The sequence below is a fragment of the Myotis nattereri genome, assembly GCF_964212035.1.
Source record: "Myotis nattereri genome assembly, chromosome: 6".
Classification (NCBI taxonomy): Eukaryota; Metazoa; Chordata; class Mammalia; order Chiroptera; family Vespertilionidae; genus Myotis; species Myotis nattereri.
Genome location: NC_138081.1, coordinates 41,229,806 through 41,255,214, shown reverse-complemented (window position 1 = coordinate 41,255,214; position 25,409 = coordinate 41,229,806). Strand labels below are relative to the sequence as shown.

Here is a 25,409-nt window from a genome sequence, read left to right as displayed (position 1 = left end):
GTCAATGTTTTTATCCCATTTTCTAGGGTAACTCTTTCAATTGAATAAAAAAGAAGAGAGAAAAAGAAGGGCACATTAAACATGTTCTTTAATTCTACCACATGTGTACTTTTAGAAAACAAAGGGGCCTTGTACTATTAGGAGCAATTTAAAGTGCCTCAGTTTGGGGAAGTAAAAAAACACTTGAAGCTACCAGCAATTCAATGATTCTCTCTCATCACTGATGTTTCCATCTCTCTCTCCCTCTCTCTTCCTCTCTGAAATCAATAAAAAAAAAATTTTTTTTTAAAAGTGGTTATATTCATTTTCCCAAGTTGCTTTGAGAGCCCGCAGCTGGTATAAAGGAATGAATACAGTAATGGAAACACCTCAGATCCCATAAAAAGTCAGATGTTTAGGCCTGGAGACTAATTCAGTAAGTCCTTTGCTGTTCATTTTCTCACCTAAGTCTCCTTCAATGAGTGGACCAAAATACAGCCCTAGGAATCACAGCCCAGTTGTGTTCATATCAGCACAGAATCCTATCTAATAAAAGACAAAAAGGGTAACTGACCGTACCTTAGCTACGCTTCCCATTGGCTAATCAGGGAGATATGCAAATTAACTGCCAACAAAGATGGCGGCCAGCAGCCATGCAGCTGAAGCAAGCAGGAGGCTTGCTTGTTCCAGTGATGGAGGAAGCCAAGGTTCCCCACCTGCCGCAGCCCGGCTCTGAGCTCTGAAAGCAACAAAGTTTCAATTATAGAAGCTAAACAAACCCCAGATACCTACTTTCAGCCGGCCCTGGCCACAGAGCTGGAGCCGGCTCTTAGCTCCAGTGACGGCAACAAAGTTTCAATTATAGAAGCTAAACAAACCCCAGATACTTGCTTTCAGCAGGCCGTGGCCTCAGAGCTGAAGCGAGCAAGAGCCGGTTCTCAGCTCCAGTGATGGCAACAAAGTTTCAATTATAGAAGGTAAATAAATCCCAGAATAAAAAAAGAAAAAGAAAAAAAGGAGAGGCTGGGAGCTTCAGTCGCCAGCCAGCCAGAAAACGGCCCTCAGCCCCTCAACCCAGACTGGCCAGGCATCCCAGTGGGGACCCCCACCCTTAAGGGGGTGTGGCCAGCCTGAAAACGGCCATCAGCCCCTCATCCAGGCTGGCCAGGCACCCCAGTGGGGACCCCCACCCTGAAGGGGGTGTGACCAGCTGCAAACAGCCATCAGCCCCTAACCCAGGCTGGTCCGGCACCCAAACGGGACCCCCATCCTGATCTGGGACAGCCTTCAGGGCAAACCAGCCAGCCCCCACCCGTGCACCAGGCCTCTATCCTATATAATAAAAGGGTAATATGCAAACTGACCCTAACAGCAGAAAGACTGGGAATGACTGGTCACTGTGACACACACTGACCACCAGGGGGCAGACACTCAATGCAGTGCGCTCCCACAGAGGGGAGCTCTGCTCAGCCACAAGCCAGGCTGACGGCTGCCAGTACAGCGGTGGTGGTGGGAGCCTCTCCTGCCTCCTCAGCAGCGCTAAGGATGTCCGACTGTAGCTTAGGTCTGCTCCCCGCAGGCAAGTGGACATCTCCCGAGGGCTGCCGGGCTGCCAGAGGGATGTCTGATTGCCAGCTTAGGCCCAATCCCCCGGGGAGCAGGCCTACGCCAGCAGGTGGTCATCCCCCAAGGGGTCCCAGACTGCAAGAGGGCACAGGCCGGGCTGAGGAACGCCCCCTCTCCCCCCGTGCACAAATAAAATAGTCCAATAATAAAAGCGTAATATGCAAATTGTCCGAACGGTGGAAAGACCAGTCAGTAGGGGGCTGGTGAGCATGCAGCGCCAGGCCAGCCAAGGCGCATGCCAGTGGACAGGAGGGGAGGGCAATGAGGGGGAGCAGGGGAGGCAGCAGAGACCAGAGTCAGCAGAGGAGCGATGAGGGAGGTGGGGTGATGGGGGGGTGGGGCCATGCCAGTAGGCGCCATCCCTTGATCAGCAGCCCAGTCGCCTCCTGCAGAGGGAGGCCAGTGGTAGCAGCAGCAGCAGCAGCAGCAGCAGGGTGATGGGGGCAGTGGATTCCCCTTATTGGCCTGGTCGCCTCCTGCAGAGGGAGGCCAGCAGCAGGGTGATGGGGGTGGTGCAGTCACCTGATCGCCTGCCTGCCTGGTCACCTCCTGCAGAGGGAGGCTGGCTGTGGCAGGGCAGCAGCAGCGGGGTGATGGGGGAGGCACCATCCCCTGACCACCTGCCCGGTCACCTCCTGCAGAGGAAGGCCAGACCATGGCTTAGGCCATCAGTAGTACATCCCCTGAGGGCTCCTGGACAGTGAGAGGGCGCAGACAGGGCTAAGGGACAAGCCCTCCCCGCAGGGCACGAATTTTCGTGCACTGGGCCTCTAGTGTGTAAAATAAAAACACACCCTGAACCTGACATATCAAAGTCTTATTTGACTAAAGCACACGCACGCTCTATCAAGGACAAATTTTGCATATGGCATGTGGAATCTGTCTCAAACATAAATGAAAGAATGTGTGGTACTCAACATAAAAATCACACACACCCTAAAATCAACTACCTTTAATTGTCCTCTTCTACTCAGTGCTTCCCTAGAATTCTCCAAATTCCAACTTTTGCTCCTATTCAAGGGATCTCCTTGCCTAAAGAGTTTAAAATTGCCATTTGGTATGGAATGTGTTGATGAGGTTATACTAGTCAATTTTAAGTCTTCAAAGCACTCCTATTATTTTGTTCTATCAAAGGACAAGGAAGGAGAAAGGCAGTTTATTGGTACTAAACCCACACTCACCTAGATTATCTGGAATACAATAGAATTCTATCTACCTCTTTCATAGCATTGTCCTTACTCATACAATTCCTTTTTATATTAAGTAGTATTCAGCTTTACAGTATTATGTCAGTAACCCCCAATACTTCAAATTCTCCCTCTTGATGGAATTTAAAACGCTTCTCCACAGTTCCAGAACATTGGTAAAATGCCAACACAGACAGTCTCATTTCAAAGTGTAGGCTGCCACCTACTGACTGACTGTGATTCGTTCCCACTCCACACTCCACCTTCCCCAGAGAGCTAATCAATCCCTCATAAAACATTGTCTTTGCTGTCATTTAATGCTGTCTTCGCTATGTCATTTCATACAATGCATTCAATATATCAATATAATATTTTAATTAATTAACTTAGGGGAAAAACCACTAAGCAGACATGTTTCCATATAACTGAAAATTCCCACTCAAAAGGGCAGAGGAGTATTTTTAAAAGGCAAGTGATACTTTTTAATATGCAGAAAGCATTTTTAATAACATATTTCTCTTCTTAATTTTCTTTATTCTTCACTTCCGACACTGAAGCTCATCTCTTCTCATTAGAGACAGTAGTTGTGACTTAATCGTTCCTATTAATCAACCTGGAATCATAGTCCTAAAGCTGTTATGAAAATTCACAGCAGTTGTTGACAATAAAGCTAAGAGAGCCATTCATTAGCTCAGCCCCTTGTCATATAAACATAAATCTGCAGTGCCCTCTAAAAGCAGTGGACTTAGTTTCTCCCTTTTTTTAACCAATTTTTTAAGAAAGAGAATCAGACTAACAAATAATCATTAAAGGAAGATAAACAAATCCCCTTTTTGAGGCCATAGGCCACTGTCTCAATATTCACCATCACTATGTTAAGAGCTAGGAATACACAATTTAAATACTTGTTGCCTTTAAGAAATTGTCTGGTGCACAGATTTGGTGGAAAGACAATTACAACATAACTTGCAAGATGTAAAATCTGAGCAGTGATTAAGTAGTGCCTTGGTCTTCTTGAGGGTCAGAGGACCCATCTCAACATGAAATAGAATTTACCAGGTAATCAGATGAGAGAGAGGAACTCAAATGGCATGCGAAAAGGAAGAGAGATGAAAAGAAACAGGGGCTTAGGGAATATTAGTAATATTGACTGCATCTGCGGTCAGGTAGGTACGTAGGGGGCAGGTCACAAAGTCTTTTATATATCCCACCAAGAAATGTATGTTTCAGAATGATCACACTGGCAAGAAGGTAGGGGATTAGAGCGTAATTACTAAGAAAAATGAAACTGTCCAAGCAGAAATGATTAAGAATCTAAAGTGAGACTCCAGGGCAGTGAGAATGGGAAAAAAAAGAGACTATTTTCAAGACAAACTATGAAGATAATAGTGTAGGTAGGACTTGACTGGAGGTAGGGAATGCGACAAAAGGAAGAGACCAGGATCTCCCTGGTTTCTGGCTTAGGTAACCAAATAGATGGTGGCATGAGTCTGCTGGTTGGAGACAATAAATTCAACTAAATTTGAAAATATGAGTTTGAAAATGCTGAATTGGAAGTGACTGGAACACTGAGGTGATGATGTGCAGTGATACATAAAGTACTGAATATTCAGATCTGAAGTGAAGCTCAAGCTAGAGGTCTAGACTAGAGATGGAAATTCGGAAGTTGCTAGTGCATGACCTGAAGGTGGCATGGATGAAATGCCCCGGTCAGAATGGATACAGTAAGAAGAGGAGCCGCAAGGATGAAAACCTGGGCAGAGAGCCACGAGAAGACTTATCAGCTTGAACAAGCATATGACAGGCTACCACACACGGGCTCAGGGAAGATGGAACAGTGAAGGCTAGAAATTGCTCAGCAATATAACTAGACAGATACAGACAAGACAATAATTCTGAGAAAAATAAGAGGTAACAGAAAAAAGACAAATATGAAGCCATGGGCATGAGTCGTCTACAAGAACTGAGCAGGGCTGCTGAGGACTGGACATTGTGGGCCTCACTCGTTCACAGGGTCACCAGAAGTTACAAAAATGTTTTTCAACTTCTGGTTCTCAGTTCCACATGCAAGAAGCTCAGAAGTTGACACTTTGTCCTAACAAGAAGGAAAATAGACTGAAAAATCTTCTTAGACCCATAAGAGAAGGGAGGACACAGAGCAGGACACTGCCCCCAAGATGAGAGTGACAGACACTTGAATACAGGGAATCTCAACTTAAAGGAGCAGAGACCCAGGAGCTGAAACCACCACAGGAACCAGTGCCCAAGTAGGAAAACCTGAACTGTAACTGCCAAATTTTTGGAGACTCAGTGTGGACAAGTCTGAGAGTTAAAAACGCCAAGAGACTCGTCAATGGGGAGGCCCCACTGCGAGGTTTACCTCCAGGAGCTGGACTAGGTTCCCACAGTAAATACTGGAGAAAAAATCCCCTGCTGGAAGCAGACAAGGAACAATTTTGAAACACACTAGATTACAGCGGTTCTGAACCTGTGGGTCGCGACCCCTTTGGCAATCAAACGACCCTTTCACAGGGGTCGCCTAAGACCATCCTGCATATCAGATATTTACATTACGATTCATAATAGTACCAACATTACAGTTATGAAGTAGCAACGAAAATAATTTTATGGTTGGGTCACAACATGAGGAACTGTATTTAAAGGGCCAGAAGGTTGAAAACCACTGCACTAGATCACCCCTTTTTTTTTTTTTAACCTCATTAAAGGAGGATATGTTTTTATTGATTTTTAGAGAGAGAAGGAAGAGAGAAACATTGATCAGTTGCCTCCCATATGTGCCCTGACCAGGGCTCGAACCGGAACCCTTTTGGTGTATGGGATGACACTTCAACCAACTAAGCCACCCAGCCAGGGCCAAAGCACTACCTTCTTAAGAAGGTCTGCCTTCAGGTGAAACTAGTTAACCAGAGCCTCGGCTGCTGGATTATCAGAGCTAACTAACCTGGGGGAAGGAAAATAACTAACTCTAACCCACTCTAGCCATCCTGTCTCACCTGCGAGGGGGAAAAAATTAAGAAACACTTGTAAAGTTCATAGTCCACAGGCACAGGTTCACCAAAAGAGTGAGGACCTACTCATAAGACTATAGCAGCGGTCGCCAACCGGTGGTCCGCGGACCACTGATGATATGTAAGGTCTGAAAGGTTGGCGACTGCTGGACTATAGAATGCTTCCCCTCCCTGCCCCATTTCTTCACCACGTCCTTAAAGGCCTACTTACAATAGTTCCTTTTACCCAGTAAATCGCCTTGCTCTATATCAAGAAAAATTATGAGGCATCACAAAAGGCAAAAAAGAAATAATTAGAAGAGACAGAGCAAGCATCAGAACTAGACACTGTAGGGATATTAGAATTATCAGACCAGAATTTAAAACAACTATGGTTAATTTAATATGCTAAAGGCTCTAAAAGATAAAACAGACAGCATACAAGAACAGACGGGCAATGTAAGCAGAGATGAAGATCCTAAGGAAAAAAAAAGTGTAATTCGGTGTTTTAAATATTAGTTAATACATGCAAATATATTTAAATACAGTCTAGAAGTGTACAAGCTAAGCTATGTACAGTGGTTTTCTCGAGGTTGTCTCTGGAAGTATGGACAATTTTTTCCTTCTTCTTTATACTTTTCTATATTTCCCAAATTGTCTTCAATGCATATGTATTGTTTTTTTAAATCAAATGTATAAAGGCTTTTATTTTTTTTTAAGACCTAAAGTTTATAGGTGTCTAAATTAGCTGGAACTAACTGAAATAGTTTGAGATAGTTGAGATTGGCCCAACCATGTCAAACTCTAAACAGTTGTTAGAAATAGACAACTAGGCAAAAGCAGAGGGACAGGACCCAGGAAGTCAGCCTGCTATTAAAGAGAAGAGAGAAGAACAACTGGTAAGTGATATGGAATAAGCTATGGTTTCTTGAATTCAGAGAAGAATGGAATAAGAAGAAACAACAATTAGAAAAAAAATATCTTAGAGACCCTCACCCTTTACTCTGCTAGCACACAGGAGCCTTACAGGGCATTGTCAATGGTAAGAAGAAAGATAGATGTCAACTCTCCCACCCCATCTTAACTGCTTTGCCAGATTAGATAAAACCGAGAGAGGAAATAAACGGTCAAAGGCATCCCTCACAGTAGGTGCAGGTGAAACATTCCTCACTTAAAAAGTCAGGAGTGGGAAGGCGGGGGATGGGCCACAATGCATTCTGAGAGTCTGAGTCAAATGAAATGAATGAAAGCAGAGGTAGAAATCAATCTCATGCTAACAAAAGACACCCATCAGCTGGGATGAAAGGTAATGTAATGGTTCATTTTATGTATCCACTTGGTTAGGCAATGGTGCCCAGTTGTTTGATCAAATGCCAGTCTATATATTGCTGTGAAGGTATTTTTTAGATGTGATTAACATTTAAGTCAGACTTTAAGTAAAGAGGATTACCCTTCATAATGTGGCTGGACCTCATCCAATCACTTGAAGGCCTTAGGAGAAAAGACTGTGATTTCCCACAGAAGAAATTTTGCCTGGAAACTGCAATATAGAAACTATGCCTGGGTTTCCAGCTTGTTGACTTGCCCTATTTCAGACTTGCCAGTCCCCACAATTGTGTGTAAATCTCTCTATTACCCATTCATATTCTCTCTCTCTCTCTCTCTCTCTTTCGATACATAGATCTATCTATCCATATAGAAAGATAGATACACAAATACATATATAGATATAGATATAGATATATACATATACACACAGAAATATAGACATATCCTAATACTTCTATTTCCTGAAGAACCCTGACTAACACAGGTAATAAAAGATGAACTCTAGCCCTAACCGGTTTGGCTCAGTGGATAGAGCATCAGCCTGCGGACTGAAAGGTCCCAGGTTCAATTCCAGTCAAGGGCATGTACCTTGGTTGCGGGCACATCCCCAGTAGGGGGTGTGTGCAGGAGGCAGCTGATCAATGTTTCTTTCTCATCAATGTTTCTAACTCTCTATCCCTCTCCCTTCCTCTCTGTAAAAAATCAATAAAAATATATTTAAAAAAAAAAAAAGAGGAACTCTGTTAACAGAGACTAATAGGGCAGAATCTTAAACTAGAGGCAATGGAATTGAAATTGGCTAAGGCAGGCAGCAATAATATCAAAGATTCCTGGACAGATGAATGAAGTAATAAGCAACACATTTAATGAAGATTATTTTGAAATCTATAATATGTGTAACATGAACCAGACGAAAGGGATGCTACATTTGGAGAAATCTAGGCCAAAGGATTCTATGGGTGGCTATGGAAATGAAAAAGAAACCCATTCATATAATAAGGATATAGCAATAATATAACAGGTATATTTTATATTCTCAAGGTCTTTAAGTAAAAGTTCTACAGGAATACTGTTCATATATAAAGATATTAACTTACCATACTTGTCTCGCAAGCCAACGGTACATCTAAAGACTCCACCAAAGGCAACATCTTCACCAAATATTACTGAAAAACAATGTTTAAAGAACACGTTTTATTTAATAATCCCTAAGTAATAGTAACAATGATAAGTAATATAAACAAAAAACAAGACAATAAATTTAAAAAAAAACCAGAAAACAGATCTGGACCATAGATCCAAATCAAAGTTTCTCAATTGTGACATTATGGACATTTTGGACTGGATAATTCTTTTGCTGTAGCAGCATGCTCTGTGCATTGTAGACATACAGAAGCATATCATATTTCTGATCTCTACCCAGTGGATGACAGTTGCCCCCAAACACACAGCTGCAGGCCAGGCCGAGGGAACCCACCGGTACATGATCAGGGACGGGGAGGGACGCAGGAGGTTGGCCAGCCAGGTAAGGGACCAGAGGAGGACTCCAGGGTGTGTCCAGCCCATCTCACTCAGTCCCAATCTGCCAGACCCCAGCAATAAGCTAACCTACCAGTCGGAGCATCTGCCCCCTGGTGGTCAGTGCACATCAGAGCCAGCAGTTGAGCGGCCTTAGCATATCATTAGCATATTACACTTTGACTGGTTGACCAGACACTTAGCATATTAGGCTTTTATTATATAGGAAGGATGGCTGAACAAAGTGGTACTTTCCATTTTTTCTATATGCTAGAGAAACAGGAGTGCACAGTAGGTATTAATCCAGAAGGTGTTAGTATAGTATCGGAACCATACATACTATGAGAGACAGTTAATGTGATGATGTTAGAGATAAATGAGAACTAATTCTTAATGAGTAGATTAAAATGGGTTAGCATCATGAATAGACTATTGGACCTTAACCATTTGGTCAGGTGTTTTATAAATTTCAGGTACATATAATGTTAACCATTGACCTCCAGACAAATATTTCCGGTAAATCTTCAATTCTGAAGCAACACAGCAACCACAAGCAAACACAAAGGAAGTTTACCTGCAGTAGGATCTTTGGCCAATGAGTTATCCAAAGCACTTGTTATTGCCTGGAAAAGGTTCATTTTCTGAGTTTGTCCTGTAAAAATAAAAATTTTAAATTACGTTTCATACATAGTAAAATATATAAAAATAACTCATTTCTTAACAGTTGATTACAACTTGATTAAAATCAAAGTAGAAAGGAAGGTAGAGAACACATTACATTAATTTATTGGATTATTTAAAATGATGGTAGCTCTATAGAAGATAAAAAAGCAACACAGACTTCAAGAGGGCTGTTGAAGAGGCAAAATTTACACATATTAAACAATTAAAAAACAAGTATAAAAAAAAGGAAGAAGGCATATAATCAAGTGACCAAATGTGTGTACAAAATAAATAAAGGCTAAGGAAAGTTTACCAGCCAGAGTGAGAGTGGCCTGGGAAGACGCCCTAAGGGGTGTTGGGAACACAAGTCATAGGAATGCACATGCCCACAGTGGCATGTGTTAATTATGCCAATGAAAGCAAATGGTCATGGGCATAGAAAAAATAAGGAACACTAACAAAACACTTTAGTACCCAGAACTGCTGGTGTTTGGAAAATATAGAATCCCAGGCCTAAACAAACCACACTTGGTTCTTCCTTTTATCTTATTGCTCCAGTCAGAATCTCTGCAAGACAACCTCCATCTCCCTAAATGGGTTAAATGGATCAGTACATGTAAAGCACAAAGAACAATACCTGACACAGTGAGTGCTGAATAAATATTAGTTATTTATTATTAGATTCTGGACTTTGTCCATGTCCTTCATCTTGGCCTGGGCATTATTCTGAAGGGTACAAAGCTTTATTTGACAAAGTTCCAAATGTTGAAATTCAAAAACATTATGACTTCAGAGCTATGATTTAAGCCTTGATGCTGCCCAGTGACCATAGTCATCCTATAACTTTGGGTCCACTCCTCTCCAAAACCACTATTCAGAGCAGAGAATGGCTTCTGCCTAAATCTTCTCTGATCCACAGGCCCAGTCTTCATTTTAGTGCCCATCTATGCACTGGTGCTCACTTTAGCCCATAGCCATGCTGATATCAAATCCCTTCAACACCTGTTGCCTACCCTGACTACTGCCCCATCTAATCTCTGTGCTCCTCAGTAGCCTGGTGTGTTCCAAAATCCAGGTTCTAATTCCCACATTGGGACACAACGGCTACTGCTATTGCCTTCAGCCCTCTAGGCACTGATCACTCATTTTTTTCCTAGAAAAAATTTTTTCTATGCCAGGCTCTCATCTATGACATCTTGAATCTTCCATTATCTACTGACACACGGCCTACTGTTTCTCTATGTAATCTAACCCCATCAACACCGCTACGTGCAGGTCTTGTTGATCCCCAATCAGATTTTCCCTACTGCCCTCCTGGCCAGAATAAAGGCCTGTTTCTACTCTTATTTTTGATAGAGATAACAGGAATTTATTAAAGAAAATATTGTTATATCAACTATGTCAAAGAAAAAACGATCACACCACCTGTCCATAATTTATTTTTCTTCAGGCTAAGGCTATCCTATTTAATAGATACTTTCCTTAAAGTATCTATTAGTGCAGGACACTAATAATAAAGTATTTATTAGTGTCCTGCACCAGATAATAATAGTTTAGGTTAAATTTTTTTCCCAACCACCATGGCATTCCCAATCTTTCTCCTATTTCATACATTTCCTAAAGCAAGATTTTTATTTGTCAATTAGGATTTTCATAGGTAATACCTAGGAAGATGAAAAATGCCTAAACATCTACGCTGCTATTTATTTCAAGTCTGCTAACCATTAAAATTAATATTGAATGTTTCATTGCTGCTCAGCAAATTTCCAGTGCGAAGAAAGCAAAGATTTTAATAGTAAAAATCATACCAAGGAAATTTAGAAAGTATTGCTTAATAGCCACAAAGAATTTACTCACCTTATATGAAAATAATTTATAAGGTTATTTAAAGGTTATATTTCCACGTAAGCACATAAACTTTCACTCCTGAATACTTTTTTCAAATAAATTCAAAATTTTAGGGTTTTTGGATTAACTGCTATTCTACCAGATGCTTTTAAAAGTTTTAAATGTCAATATTTTACTGATTTTTGAGAGAGAGAGAGATTTGTTGTTCCACTTATTTATGCATTCACTGGTTGATCCTTGTATGTGCCCTGACTGAGGATTGAATCCACAACCTTGGAGTATTGAGACATTCTAAACACAGAGCTGCCTGGCCAGGGCAGACAATTTAAAAAAAAATTTAAATAACTTATTTTTAGAGTTGTACAATATTATATTAGTTTCCGGTGTTCAACCCAGTGATTAAACATCTATATAACTGAAGAGTGATCACCCCAGAGTGGCACCATACATCGTTATTAAAATATTATTGACTATATGTTACATCCCATGACTATTTTATAGCAACCAATTTGAACTTCTTAATCCCTTCATCTTTTCCACCCATCTGCTCCAATATCTCGCCCACCTGGCAACTATCAACATGTTATTAAATAACAATTTTTAATACAGCAACATCTACTTTCAATTCTTTTTAAAGTTGTAGTATGTTTTGTGGATGGGTCAGGAAGAAATGACAAGTTATTCACAGGTAAGATCATTTTAAATATCTAATGTCCTTATAACTACTTATTCTCCTACTGGTGGCCCAGTGCATGATTCGTGCACATTGAAAGGAAAATAATTAGAAGAAATATTTTAATATTGCTATTTGCCTTTTCTCTGTAATGGGCACTGGTTACCACCTGCGGGGTGATCGGCGGGGCAATCATCAGGCTCCCATCTGGCTCCCTCAGCGCCTGCGAGCCTGGTGGCGGCCCCACCCCACACCCCCACACCCCCACCCCCTCCCCCACTGATTGCTGTCTGTGGGGCGATCAGCGGGATGATCAGCCTCCGCTCGCACGCTCCTTGGCCTGGCGCTGCCCGCTCACCTGCTCCACCATCCCGCCACAGTCCCACTCTCGTTGGGGCCCATTAGGGCCGGCAGCGCCTCCACAGCCACCTGCTGCCAGGGCCTCGTCACCAACGCCCGCCATGTTCTGTGCCACCCCCTGGTGGTCAGCGCACATCATAGCGAGTTGTCGAACTCCCAGTTGAACTCCCAGTTGAAGGGACAATTTGCATATTAGGCTTTTATTATATAGGATAGGTTATATCAAAGACCATTGATAAAATATGCCTGTGTTCCCCCATAATAAGATAAATGCACCTGTAGCACATCTAACCAAAGTTTTGCCACTGGCAAGACATTTCAAAAGAAAAAAGGCCTGGTTGGTGTAGCTTAGTGAATGAGCGTCATCCTATGAACCAGGAGGTCACAGTTGGATTCCCAGTCAAAGCACATGCCCAGGTTGTGGGCTCATTCCCTAGTATGGACCATGCAGGTGGCAACCGATCAATGATTCTCTCTCATCATTGATGTTTCTATCTCTGTCTCCCTCTTCCTTCCTCTCTGAAATAAATTTAAAAAATTTTTTTTTAAAAAAAAGGTGGTCTATGAACACCACTAAAACTGTTATCCACAGCATCATGAATAATGATCATCACTGCTACAAAGAAAAGTGGCATGTGGGCAGGATGGAAGGGACACAATAGAACATAAGTTCTAAGAGGTCAGGGATTCTTATCTGCCTTTGACCAGAGCTATATGCTGTGTTTACAATAATGTCTGACATGCAGTCGATGACTGAACAAATAAATACAAGCAGCTATTTCCATAAGACAAAATATACACAAAGCAAATTGTTAAACACCCTATTCCTTAGAAATCTCAGCATTTAGCACAGTGCCTACCACATATATGACAATCAGCATATGATTGTGAAGCATGATGAATGACTAATTCAGTGGCTTACAATGGCACTAACCACACTGTGAAATGGGAAGATGCCTAAGAAACTACCTATTTTTCCCCAACAAAAACTCTTCCACCTCTCTGGAGACCCTACTGTCCAGGAATCCCTTTCTATGTGCTAGGTATGTACTCTACCCCATTCTAAGCTCTATTGAGGGGTGTTGCAATCTCTACTCTATATACTAGCAGTAAGTTTCAGAGAGAGTCCAATATCAGGGACAAAACATGTAATATTAAAATGTAAATAAAGGATCTGTAAACACAGATGTCTTTTTAAGGTGCTAGTGTATATTGCATAACCAGTAAAAGGAAGAAAGTGAACAATACTGGGGGTGGCAAGAAGGAGAGTGAGGGGGTAACCAAATAGGGAGGCCCTAAGTTTCTTAAAGTTGAAGAGACTGTGACTAGAGTCCCTAAGTTGCCCCTCTCAGGACTCCTGGTAACTTCAGTCATGATATGACAAGCGATGACACTTCCCTTTGTTTTGCTGGCTCCTTCTCTACTCAACTTCTAAATGGTTTCTAAACCCATCTACATGCTGGTGACTCCCAGACGGATATCTACAATCCAGATCTCTCCTCTGAGCTCCTGATTTTATATCTGTGAACGAATAAAAGAGGTTCTTTGAAAAGGTGATCTGATCATAAATTCCTAACTGGGAAGGTGATGGTGGGTAGTCACAGCCCAGGCATATAACTTCTTTACTAAAAGGCTTATTTTGGCTTTAAGCAAGTCCTGTCTGTTGTTTTTGTGCACCTAGGTTCATATGTCTTTGAAATGCCCTCTAGACCCCTCCTTCTAATACCACCCTTTCAAACCCCTCCTTCCAAAGCAGCAATTTTCAACTGATGTGTCTCAAGACCTTTTAACACATGCAATACTTGACTAATCAAAACATGCACTAACCTTTTTCCCTTAGATTGTCAAATTAAAAAATGACAATAGCCAACACAATGATAGCCAGCCAGTGTGAATGAATCAAAATTATACCTATTTTGTCAGATTGACAAAAAATATAACACATTTTTCAGTGTACCATAGAATTTTAGTAATTAGTTTATGTGTGCCATGAGATGAAAAAGGTTGAAAATCGCTGTTCTAAAGCATGCAAGAGAGCACATAATCTTAACTCTCCTGTAATTCCCATCATGTTGCTTTCTCCCACCTTTATGTAATATTCCTTAGTTCCCTCTTTAATCTCAAATGCAGAAAAGGAACTGCAAACTATTATTCTCCAAAGCATTCATCTGTCTGTTGATATGTTGCTTCCAGATGTATCCTTTGTGGATCAAATAAATTTTTATAAAAATTATCTACAGGTTTGGATGTGCTTACATCAACATATCCAATAGTTAGCAGTTCTCCACTTGGGTATCTTGGGCTTTTGTTTGTTTGGTTTTTTGTGGGGTTTTTTGGTGTGTTTTTTTGTTGTTGTTGTTGTTAAACCTCACCCCAGGATATTTTCCATTGATTTTAGATAGAGTAGTAGGGAGGAAGGGAGGGAGGGAGAAAGGGAGGTAGGGAGGAAGGGGAGAGAGAAAGAAACATCAATATTGGGGGGGAAAAGAGACATGTAATATTTTCAACAATAAAGAATTTAAATTTAAAAAACAAAAAAAAAAAAAGAAAGAAACATCAATGTGAGAGAGACACATCTATCAGTTGCCCAAATGCCCCCAACCAGGGCCAGGGATCGAACCTGAGACCCTTCTGTGTACAGGCCAATGCTCTAATCATTTAACAACACCAGCCAAAGCATCTAGGGCTTTTTTAACTCAATAAGCACAAAATTTATCTAGGCCCAAGATGCTACTTTCACATTTTAGCAAAAAGCACTACCCTCCCCAGGTGCCCAAACCAGAAACCAAGGAGGCATCCTTGAATGTCTTCCTTTGATACATTACTGGCATCCAACCCATCAAATCCTACTTCCAGATACATTACTTCCAAAACATAGCTTGAAATGTGGCACTACGGTGTTATATTTCCAGAACTTACCATCTCTTTACTGTTCCAGAAAACCACATCCTAACTGCCTTCTTTAGCTCTGGCTACTATAACAAAATACCCTAGATTGGGTGGCTTAAACAACAGAAATATATTTCTCGCAGTTATGGAGGTTGGGGAGGTTGGGAAGTCCAAACCAAGGTGAGTTCCTGGTGAGGGTCTTCACATGGTGGAGAAAGAGATACTCTCTCTTCTTTTAAGGGCTCTAATCCCATTCATAAAGACTCCACCCTCATGACCAAATTACATCCCAGTGGCCCCATCTCCAAATACCATTACATCAGGGATTACGGTATGAACAGGGAGGGGGTCCATAGTACTGCTTCCTCACTTGTACCTTTTCATCACTCCAAATCATTCATGACAAAGCTGCTATAACCAGAGTCCTAAAAGCAACGCAGGTCATATTACTCTGCTCAAAATCCTTCAAAGCCTTTGACTGTACCTAGAAAGAAGCCCATTTCTCACCACTTCCACAAGGCCATGCTTGATCTCATGGCTGCCCACCTCAATAGTTCCATTTTGCACCACTGTTCCCCAGGCTCTCCCCTCAAGTCTTTTCTCAGTACTGAACCAAGTTCCCTGCCACCTCAGGACCTTCATCCTTGAATATTCCTTTCTGGATCCCTTAGACCTTGGTTAAGTGTTACCTCCTCTTAGGGCCTGCGAGGTCTCTATTATTATTTGTCCTAGCACCTGAACATTTCACTTACTGTAACTAGGATTGGTTTAAGTAGGTATCTGCTTGCTACTTTTTGTCCATCTCCTCCACTAGACAGGCTCATCTCCATATCCCTAAGCACCTAGCACAGTTTTGTGTCCAGGAGAAAATTTAAATGTATAGAATGAATAAAACAAACCTACACATGCACACAATGCCTGAAACCAGGGGCAGCAAAAGGCCTGGATGTGCTGTTCCTGGGGAGCAACCTAGGATGATGAAGGGAGCAAACACACTGATGGAGCCTGTGATGCCATTTACACCCTGTGTGACTTTGGGAAAGATACTTAACCACTGACATTCAGCTTCCTCCTCTATAAAACAGAGATAATATCTAATGTATAGAGCTATTGTGAGAATTCAGTGAGGTGATTACTATCAAATGTCCAATATTCATGAAGCATCTATTCTGTGCTGGTTACCTTGAATTTTTCCCTAGTTAGGGAGACTGACTAGTACAACAGGTGCCAGGCACTGGTAATTACATGGATTATCGCACTGAGTCCCCACAGCAACAACTGAGCAGTACAGATCAGGAAAACAAAGCTTATGAAGACTAATAAACTTGGGCAATGTCTCAACGCTAAGTTGGAAAGTGGGACTCAGACTTTGGCATGTCCAGCTCAAGAACCCCAGCTCTAAGCTTCTTTGCAATATTGCCTCTAGAGTGCTGCAATATTCCACAATGATAGCAAAAATGGGGTGGAAAACTATGAATCAAGTTCCCCGATGACACGTAAATAGGGAAGAAACTTGAAGGTGGGTAAATTACAATGAAAGAGAAGGCTGGCAGTCTCTGCTCAAATGAGATGTAAAAGAAGCGGCATATTTGGGGAAAGCCAGGATTGGGAAAGCCAGGATTGAGGTAGAGTTAAGAGGGAACCAAGTGGTAGGTGAAGAAACTTAAGGATGTGCAAAAAAATGCAAGACAACAAAGCAAAGTGCCTAGGACAGCCGTGGGCAAACTACAGCCCGCGGGCCGGATCCGGCCCGTTTGAAATGAATAAAACTAAAAAAAAAAAAAAAAAAAAGACCGTACCCTTTTATGTAATGATGTTTACTTTGAATTTATATTAGTTCACACAAACACTCCAGCCATGCTTTTGTTCCGGCCCTCCGGTCCAGTTTAAGAACCCATTGTGGCCCTCGAGTCAAAAAGTTTGCCCACCCCTGGCCTAGGAGCATGGCCTCTTAGAGCCACACTGAGCCAAACTACTTAAAAATGGGGCCTGGCTCCAACTCTTACAAGGGGTATGACTGGAAAAGTTTAAAAATAAAAAAAGTAGAAGTTTAACCTCTTTATGTCTTGGTTACTTCATTCATAAAATGTGGATCATAATAGGATCTCTATCATAGCACTGTTATATGAGGATTATATACATTGATACACGCAAGACACCCAGAATAGTGTCTGGGACATAGCGAGCACTGATAAAATACATGCTACCATCACTATTATCATTCTGTGGGGTACCATGGAAAGGTTTGTATGACAAATAATAAAGTGAGTCAGAACACAGAAGCAGAGTAGGGAAAGGAAGGACACACATTTGGAGTTAAGTCTGAAGAAAATGAGGAAAGGTGCCATGGAGAGAATTATCTAGTCTCAAGGGTTCCCAACTCTGACATAGTAGTTTTGGCGTCACTCTACGAAAACTAGATTGCCTCATAGCAATATACTCTACCAACACTTCCAATGCTATAGATGGAATGCTTGTGGTCCCCATTCACCTACCCCAATTTCATGTTGAAACCTAATCCCTAATATGATGGTGATAGGAAGTGGGACATTTGGGAGTTGAAAGGTCATGAGAGTAGAACCCTCATGAATGGGATTTAGTGCCCTTATAAAAGTGACTTCAGAGAGAGAGAGAGCTCTCTCTCTCTCTCACACACACACACACACACACACACAAACACATCTAGCTTCCCTGGCTGCTCCCCAATAAATACCAGTAGTGTCTCCCCTCCTGAGACAACCAAAAATACCTGCACAAATTTCCAAATTGCTCCCTAAAAGGTTTTGCTGCCATCATTAAGAACCACTACTCAGCTATTCTAGAAAACAGAATGTGTGGGTTTTCTTTTATTTTTAAATCTTTATTGTTAAAAGTATTACAGATGTCCCCTTTTCCACTCTGTGAGGACACAGTGAGAAGACTACAGTCTATGATCCCCAAGGAAGGGAGCTCTCACAAACAATTCTGACACCAACTTCAATGTGTGTGTGTGTGTGTGTGTGTGTGTGTGTGCGTTTAACATACCACCAAGCAATTCTGTGACACCAGCTAGGTGTCCTATAATTCAACCCAATTCTAACACAATCTACCTGGAGGTAGCACTGAGACATGCTAGTAAGCCAGGACAAGCAAAACAGGGAAACTGAGACAGTTAGTTAACACATTGCACACCAGTAGTTTTACTGCTAGCTTTACCCAGTGGCCAGGTAATTTTCTATTGAACGAGTACAAAAAATGTTTTACGAAGTATCATACTTTAAAAAGATATTAGCTTGTAAGAACATGTAATAAGTAACTTCAAAATGCAACAGGTATTTAATTTTAAGGTGTGCCTTTAACATTTATGTAAAACACCATGTAATATGAAAACATGAGAATGCTCGTGATCTGCATGCAATGTGTTAACCAGCCAAGGAGTTTATAGCCATCTAGTAAATTGCATCCTATCCTATATTATAAAAGACTAATATGCAAATCGACAGAATGGCGGATGACCGGTCGCTATGACACACACTGACCACCAGGGGGCAGTTACTCAATGCAGGAGCTGCCCCCTGGTGGTCAGTGCGCTCCCACAGGGGTGCGCCTCTCAGCCAGACACCCTGAGCTGGGCTCCCAGCTGGTGAGCGCAGAGGCAGTGGCAGGAGCCTCTCCTGCCTCCTCGGCAGTGCTAAGGATGTCTGACTGACGCAGTCGGACATCTCCTGAAGGCTCCCAGACTGCGAGAGGGTGAAGGCCGGGCTGAGGGACCCCCTCCCCCAGTGCAAGAATTTTGTGCATCGGGCCTCTAGTATTCTATAACCAAGAACACTTAAAAGTAAATGGTTTACACTTCTTACCACCCAGAGAGTAAATAGCTTATAGCAGAAATCAAATTAATGCCATTTACCAACCACACCCAAGAACAGATGAAGGGAATAAATCTCAGGTTGGCACATCAGCATAAAACTGATGAGTATTCTAGTGAGATCCTTCCCTTAAGACCTTCCATAACCTCCCAGCTGTAGAGAGCGCCTGGGAAGGCACATTGAGCATTTCTTTAATTATTGTCAGCTGTCCAGTGGCGTTGGCAGAGCCAAGTCCTGGAAACACACCATGCCAGAGGCAGGTACGTTGTCAGCCTGACCCTTAGCTCAGGTGCCAGTGGGTGGGTTTCATTATCTAAGTTCAGCCAGGCACAAGGAACAGACGCAATTATCCGGGCTTAGCCAAGAGTGACTATTACAAAGAAGCCACAAGAATGAAGTATTACAGCTTGATCTTTAACCATGACTATAGCTTGATCTTTAACCATGATTTCACATAATTTCCTTTGTTTTAAACTCTAGTAAAACTTCCTGGAATTATACTGTATAAAATAAATGCGCTACACCGGCTCTGGGTCACTGCCTCTCCATCAGAGGACGGCTGTCCCACGCGGTCCCTGCTTTCCCTACTGTTTCTGCATCTGTCTTTCATTTTCTCAATCCCCCATCGCCCCTACTCAGGACTCGTGTCTGCTCTCTAGCCGTGCTGGTCATGGTCCAAGAGAGAAATAATAATACCCAGCCTTTAAAAACCCTCAAAACAAAAGTCCCAACATGCTCTCTCCCTCCAAGGAGCACGCTGGCCTCTTTCCCTTCCCCCTCTTCTTCCCCCACAGGCGTGCATCTCCTAAACTCTAAGGGACTTGCAACCAGGAAGCAATGGCAGTGGCAGCTCGTCCCAGGCTAACCCCCTGAACTGATCCCTAAGGCCCCCTTTTCTCTGACTTCTTAGTGAGCCTAAGCAGCCCAGCCTTGGCTCATTTTCCCACCTAGTCTTTCTCATGCTGCTTCTTCTATCCTGAGCCCTCCCTTGTTTCGCTGTCCCCAGTTTTAATAAACATTCTCTAAAAATCATCTGGACACACCCGGCCTATGTGGCTCAATGATTGTCAATCCATCAACGAGGAGGTCATGGTTTGATTCCCAGTCAGGGTACATGCCTGAGTTTGGGGTTCCATCCCCTTAGGGGGCATGCAGGAGGCAGCCGGTAGATTGATTCTCTCCCATCATTCTCTCTCTCTCTCTCCTTCTCCCTTCCTCTCTCTGAAATCAATAAAAACATATTTTTTTTAAAATCACCTGGACTCATGTTATAAAATCTTTCCTGCATGAAATCAAGAACCAACAGACTGCAAAATGGCAGCAGAGTAGGAGGATGCTACAAGGACATGCTCCCAGGAACACGATGGAATTACAATTGAAATATGGAAAGGGTTCCTAAATAATCAATGGAAAACTCACAGGAGAGAAGCCTGATACCCAAGGGCCGAAGGTGGAGACTGGTAGGAGGGGCTGGCTGAACACCCACAGACAGCAACTGAAGTCCCAGAGAGATATCTCAGCTGTGGGGGGTTGCCACTGAGAACTCTGAGATCTAATCCCCAAGCTGGGCTCCCCAGCAGAGAGCACCAAACTGAGGAGGGAACCCACATAACATCTAGCTGTGAAAAGCAGTGGGGTGCTGTCTGTCAGGGAGTGGCAGCTGAAAGTTCAAGCACCCTCTTAAAGGGCCAACACACAAAAATTCCCTGTGGAGCCACCCACCTTGTGCTCTGGCAGAGGGATGGTGAAGTGGATTAGAGCTGTGAGAGCAGAACCCAGGACTGGGGACTTGGGGGATAGAGCTCAGAAGGCAGACACCCCAAGTTTCCTGGGCTGAGTCATCCCCTCACACAGTGGAGAACATCTTTCCCACATAGACATCTGCCTTGCCTGGGGGGAAGACAGTGGACACAGCCTATTGGAAAAAGCCTTGCCCTGAGGCCACTTAAGAGATTAAAATTAACAATTAGCCTCCAGGCAGAAGCAATTGCCCCATCCTGTTGAAAAACCTCTCGCCACACCTGAGGACAATTGCCTGGGGTCTGTAGACAGAGGCAGTCTCTGGAGGCTTTGAGTATTTGCCTGATCCAATTAGTCAGAAACAGCCTTTAACACTGTCCTGCACTAGATTGAGAGGTATAGAGGATCTACCTAAAACATAGTCACAAACCCAAACAGACGACCAAAATGAGGAAACAAAGAAACAACCCCCAAATGAATGAACTAAAGAATTCTCCAGAAGAAGAGATAAATGAAGCAGAGATAAAAAATTTATCTGAAACAGAGTTCAGAGTAATGATGTTAAAAACGCTCAACAGTATGTAAAAAGACATAGTAATTAAGAAAAAAGAACAGTCTGAGATAAAGAATGACATAACACAAATAAAGAACACATTGGAAAGAATATACAGCAGATTAGGGGACGCTGAGGATCGAATCAGTGAATTAGAAGACAGAGTTGAAAATATCACTCAATTAGAGAACCAAAAAGAAAAAAACAATTAAAAAACAGGAGGACAACTTAAGGGAGCTGTGGGACAATGTGAAATGTAACAATATTAGAATAGTGGGTGTGCCAGAAGAGGCAAAAAGGGAGAAAGGAATAAAGAAGGTGTTTGAAGAAATAATGGTAGAAAACTTCCCTAACCTGGTAAAGGAAAAAGTCACACACGTTCAGGAGGCACAGAGAAACCCAAACAAACGAACCCAAACAGACTCACGCCCAGACACATAATTAAAATGCCAAAAATTAAAGGCAAAGAGAGAATCTTAAAGGCAGCAAGAGAAAAGAAAACTTTTACCTACAAAGGAGTTCCCATAAGGCTGACACCTGACTTCTCATCAGAAACTCTACAGGCCAGAAGGGAATGGCATGAAGTACTCAAGGTAATGGAAAGTAAGGATCTGAGACCAAGATTACTATATCCAACAAGACTATCATTCAAAATAGACAGTCAAAGAGCTTCCCAGACAAAAAAAGACTAAAGGAGTTCATCACCACCAAGCCAGCATTACAAGAAATGCTAAAGGGATTGTTGTAAGGGAATGCTGAGAAGAAACAGAGAAACCTAGCCATACAGAATTAAAATGGCTATAAATAAGTACCTCTCAATAATGACCCTAAATGTAAATGGATTAAATGCTCCAATCAAAAGGTGTAGGGTAGCTGAATGGATGCAAAAACATGACCCAACTATATGCTGTCTACAAGAGACCCACCTCAAAACAAAAGACACACACAGGATGAAAGTGAAGGGATGGGAAAAAATTTTTCCATGCAAATGAAAAGAAAAAAAAAACTGGAGTAGCAATACTCATATCAGACAAAATAGACTTTAAAAGCATCATGCTAATCGAAATAAGCAAGTTGGAGAAAGATAAATATCAAATGATCTCACTCATTTGTGGAATATAATGAATAACATAAACTGATGAACAAAAATAGAGCCAGAGGGGGAAAAAATATTCTAGAATATAATAGAAGTAATCCTGTTATTTGCAGATTTTTAATATTTCCTACAACTTTTATGCTATCATACTATGTTAGTACAGTTTTGGTAATATTATTATACTTAAAATCTTTTATTCTTGAAATATTAATGTTTATTACATGTAATATTATTATATGTAAGATCATTTTTCTTAAATAATTGGTGTCTATTGCATGTAACATCATATTTAAAATTGTTTTTGTTGAGATATTAATGTTTATTGCATGTAACATTATTATATTTAAGATCGTTTTTCTTGAAACTGAAAAAAAAATAATAATAAACAGACTACCGGCTGACCCTAGGCAGACACACTCAGGGCCAGGTCCCCTTTCCAATAACTGCATCAGATTCCACAGCCTAAGGGCTCAGTCCTATAAGACCATCATCCCCACTGGCCAATTCAGATGCCAATGGCAAATCCAGGTTGTTTCCTATGCTTCTTCTGACTGACCCGATAAAGATTGGAGGTTCAAACAAACCCCTTCTTTGGTTCAATTAATTTGTTAAAGCAGCTCACAGGACTCAGATAAACAGTTTACTTACTAGATTGCCGGTTTATTATAAAAGAATATAACTCAGGAACAGCTAGATGAAAGAGATGCATAGGGCAATGTATATAGGAAGAGGCAAGGAGCTTCCAGTCGCCCTGAGCACACCCTCTCCCCAAATCTCCACCTATTCGCCAACCTAGAAGCTCTCTGAACCCTGGCCTTTTGGGTTCCTATGGAGGCTTCATTACATAGGCAGAATTGATTAAATCATGGGCCTCTGACAATTCATTCTATCTCCAGTCCCTCTCCCTCCCCAGAGGTCAGGTGGGTGGGAGTGAAAATTCCAACTCTCTAATCACATGGTTGGTTCCTCTAGTGACCAGCTCCCATTCTTAACAGACTTAGGGGCTTTGCAAAAGTCAACATTAACATAACAAGACACCTTTATTGCTCCCATCACAAGAAATTTCAAAGGTTTTAGGAGCTCAGTGCCAGGAATGGAACAAAGACTGAATATGTAGCCTTTATTATAAGTCACAATATCACAGTACACCTGTGATTTCAGCATGATACCCAACACTCGCCCTCATACATACAAATGGGAGTATAAAATGGAAATCTGAGCTATGCATTAAAATCCATTAAAGTGTTCATTTTTTCAAGTCAGAAATATCCTCCCTGGGACTTTATCCTAAAGAAATAATGTCACATAAATGACACATGAAATGTTTCTATCTGCATTATTTATAACACTGCAAAAGTGTAATATCTAAAGCATAATGGTAATTATTTAAAGTTCCCATTTATTGCTGAGTGTAGTCGGAGACTGTATCAAGTATACCATACACATCATCTTTACTTAGTCCTCATAACAAAATCCTCTGAAGTAGGCATTATTATTAACTCGTTACTTATAAAGAAACTGAGGCTTACAGAGAGTAAGTGATGAGTCCAAACTAAACAGAACCTAGGACAATCTGATTCTAGGACCAAGATTTTAACCATTCAATCAGTGTTTCTACTCCAGAGGATATGTCTTCTAAAGAAGGTCACAAAAACTATATAACAACATGGGAGATGCTTCTGATTAAATGATGCAGATTATACTTATATTGAAACTACAATTATGGAGAGATATAATCCCACTAATGTGTCTGTGTAACCTTGGGCAAACTATCTCAAGCCCTCAAATAACCTAACTGAAAATGGGAATTTCAACATGACCAGCCTCTCTAAGGTTGTCCTAAGCATCAAAGGAGTGCCTGCCCCTGGTAAGCCCTCAATAAAAGTTCATTCTTACTTATTCACAAGTAAACACACACACTTCAGCTCTAGCCCCGGACAAGTTTTTAGACAAGGAAAAGGGAACCGTTTTGTTCCCGATGATCTGATGACAGACACTGGACGTTTGAAGATTACACAGAACTTGCAGAAGAAATCGTAAAAGTCCTGCCATACTGTGAGGTGTGCTCTATGTCCTTCCCACCTCGGGCAGCACTGGAGGCCGTCCTCCTCCCCTCACCTGCAGCCTAGCCCAGCACAGGCTCGGTACTAGGCTTAGCTAGGAGCCTGGGTCTCTCCCGTCTCTAGAAAGAACCTATTCTGTGACCTTGGGAAAATCAAATCAATTACTTCCTCTGTTTTCTCTAATCTGCCAAAGGAAAAAATAAAAATAAAGAACCTCCCTTGTAAACACCGCAGCCTGTTGTGAGTGGCCCGGGTCCGGGCAAGCTGAACAGTATCTAAGCCCAGGGAAGGGAAAGCCGGGATGGGGAGCGGAGAAAGGGGGTGAACCCTCGGCGACACCCTTCACCCTCAGGCCCTTCCAGACTCCCACCCGTGTCGAGGGTGCAGAAGGGCTGCCTCCCAAGAGTGAAGCTGTCACCAAAACAGGGCCAGGAGGAGACCACCGTCGGCCCCAAAGGCGGGACGAGGCTCCAGGGAGCAGGGCTCGGGTTACACGCGTGGGTGGCAGCGGAGCGCCCAGGGCAGCCCCCAGCTCACCGTACTCCTGGGGCTCCGGGTCGGGCTGGAAGGTGAAGTGAGCCACCTGCCGCCTCGGGGCCGCGTCCCCGCCGGCCGAGGCGGGCTGCAGGAAGCCCCGCAGCCCCGCACCACACAGCCGACGCCAGTGTCCCTCGGCCCTGGCCGCACGCAGCCTCCACAGGCGGCCCGCACTCGCCGCTACGGCAGCCATCCCCGCACGCCGCCGGGTTTGCGAGCTGCGCCGCCGTACCCCGGCCGCAGGAGGGCGGAGCCCCAGGGCAGCTTCCACATTGGTGCGGCCGAAGGGGCGGTTCCGTGGAACAAGCCAATCGGAGCTCGGAGCTCGGAGGTGGGAAAGGCAAGGAGCAAAGCCAAGCGGCGTCCGCCCGCGGTGCGCACGCGGAAGAGGGTCTGGGCGTGTGCTAGTGGCTTGATGCGCGCCAATGAACTTGTCCCTGAAGGTGGAGGCAAACTCCACCCAAAGTCAGCTCAGCGGGCCGGACCCGGACG

At 42.7% G+C, this 25,409-nt stretch overlaps 1 protein-coding gene across 4 annotated transcripts in view; it reads right to left on the bottom strand.

Annotated features, from left to right (window-relative positions):
- The window catches only part of BCKDHB (branched chain keto acid dehydrogenase E1 subunit beta), a 219,367-nt gene extending 194,212 nt beyond the window's left edge, over nucleotides 1-25,155 (bottom strand). For 2 of the 4 annotated variants that reach the window (XM_081095089.1, XM_081095087.1), the window contains exons 1-3: nucleotides 24,918-25,155; nucleotides 9,222-9,299; nucleotides 8,227-8,295 (exon numbers count right to left, since the gene is read on the bottom strand). In XM_081095089.1, the coding sequence (XP_080951215.1) occupies nucleotides 8,227-8,295; nucleotides 9,222-9,299; nucleotides 24,918-25,110 (340 nt within the window). In that variant the 5' untranslated portion in view covers nucleotides 25,111-25,155. The remainder of the gene's footprint in view (nucleotides 1-8,226; nucleotides 8,296-9,221; nucleotides 9,300-24,917) is intronic. The other 2 variants (XM_081095086.1, XM_081095088.1) reach the window with 1 other exon arrangement.
- Nucleotides 25,156-25,409: the final 254 nt, after the last annotated feature.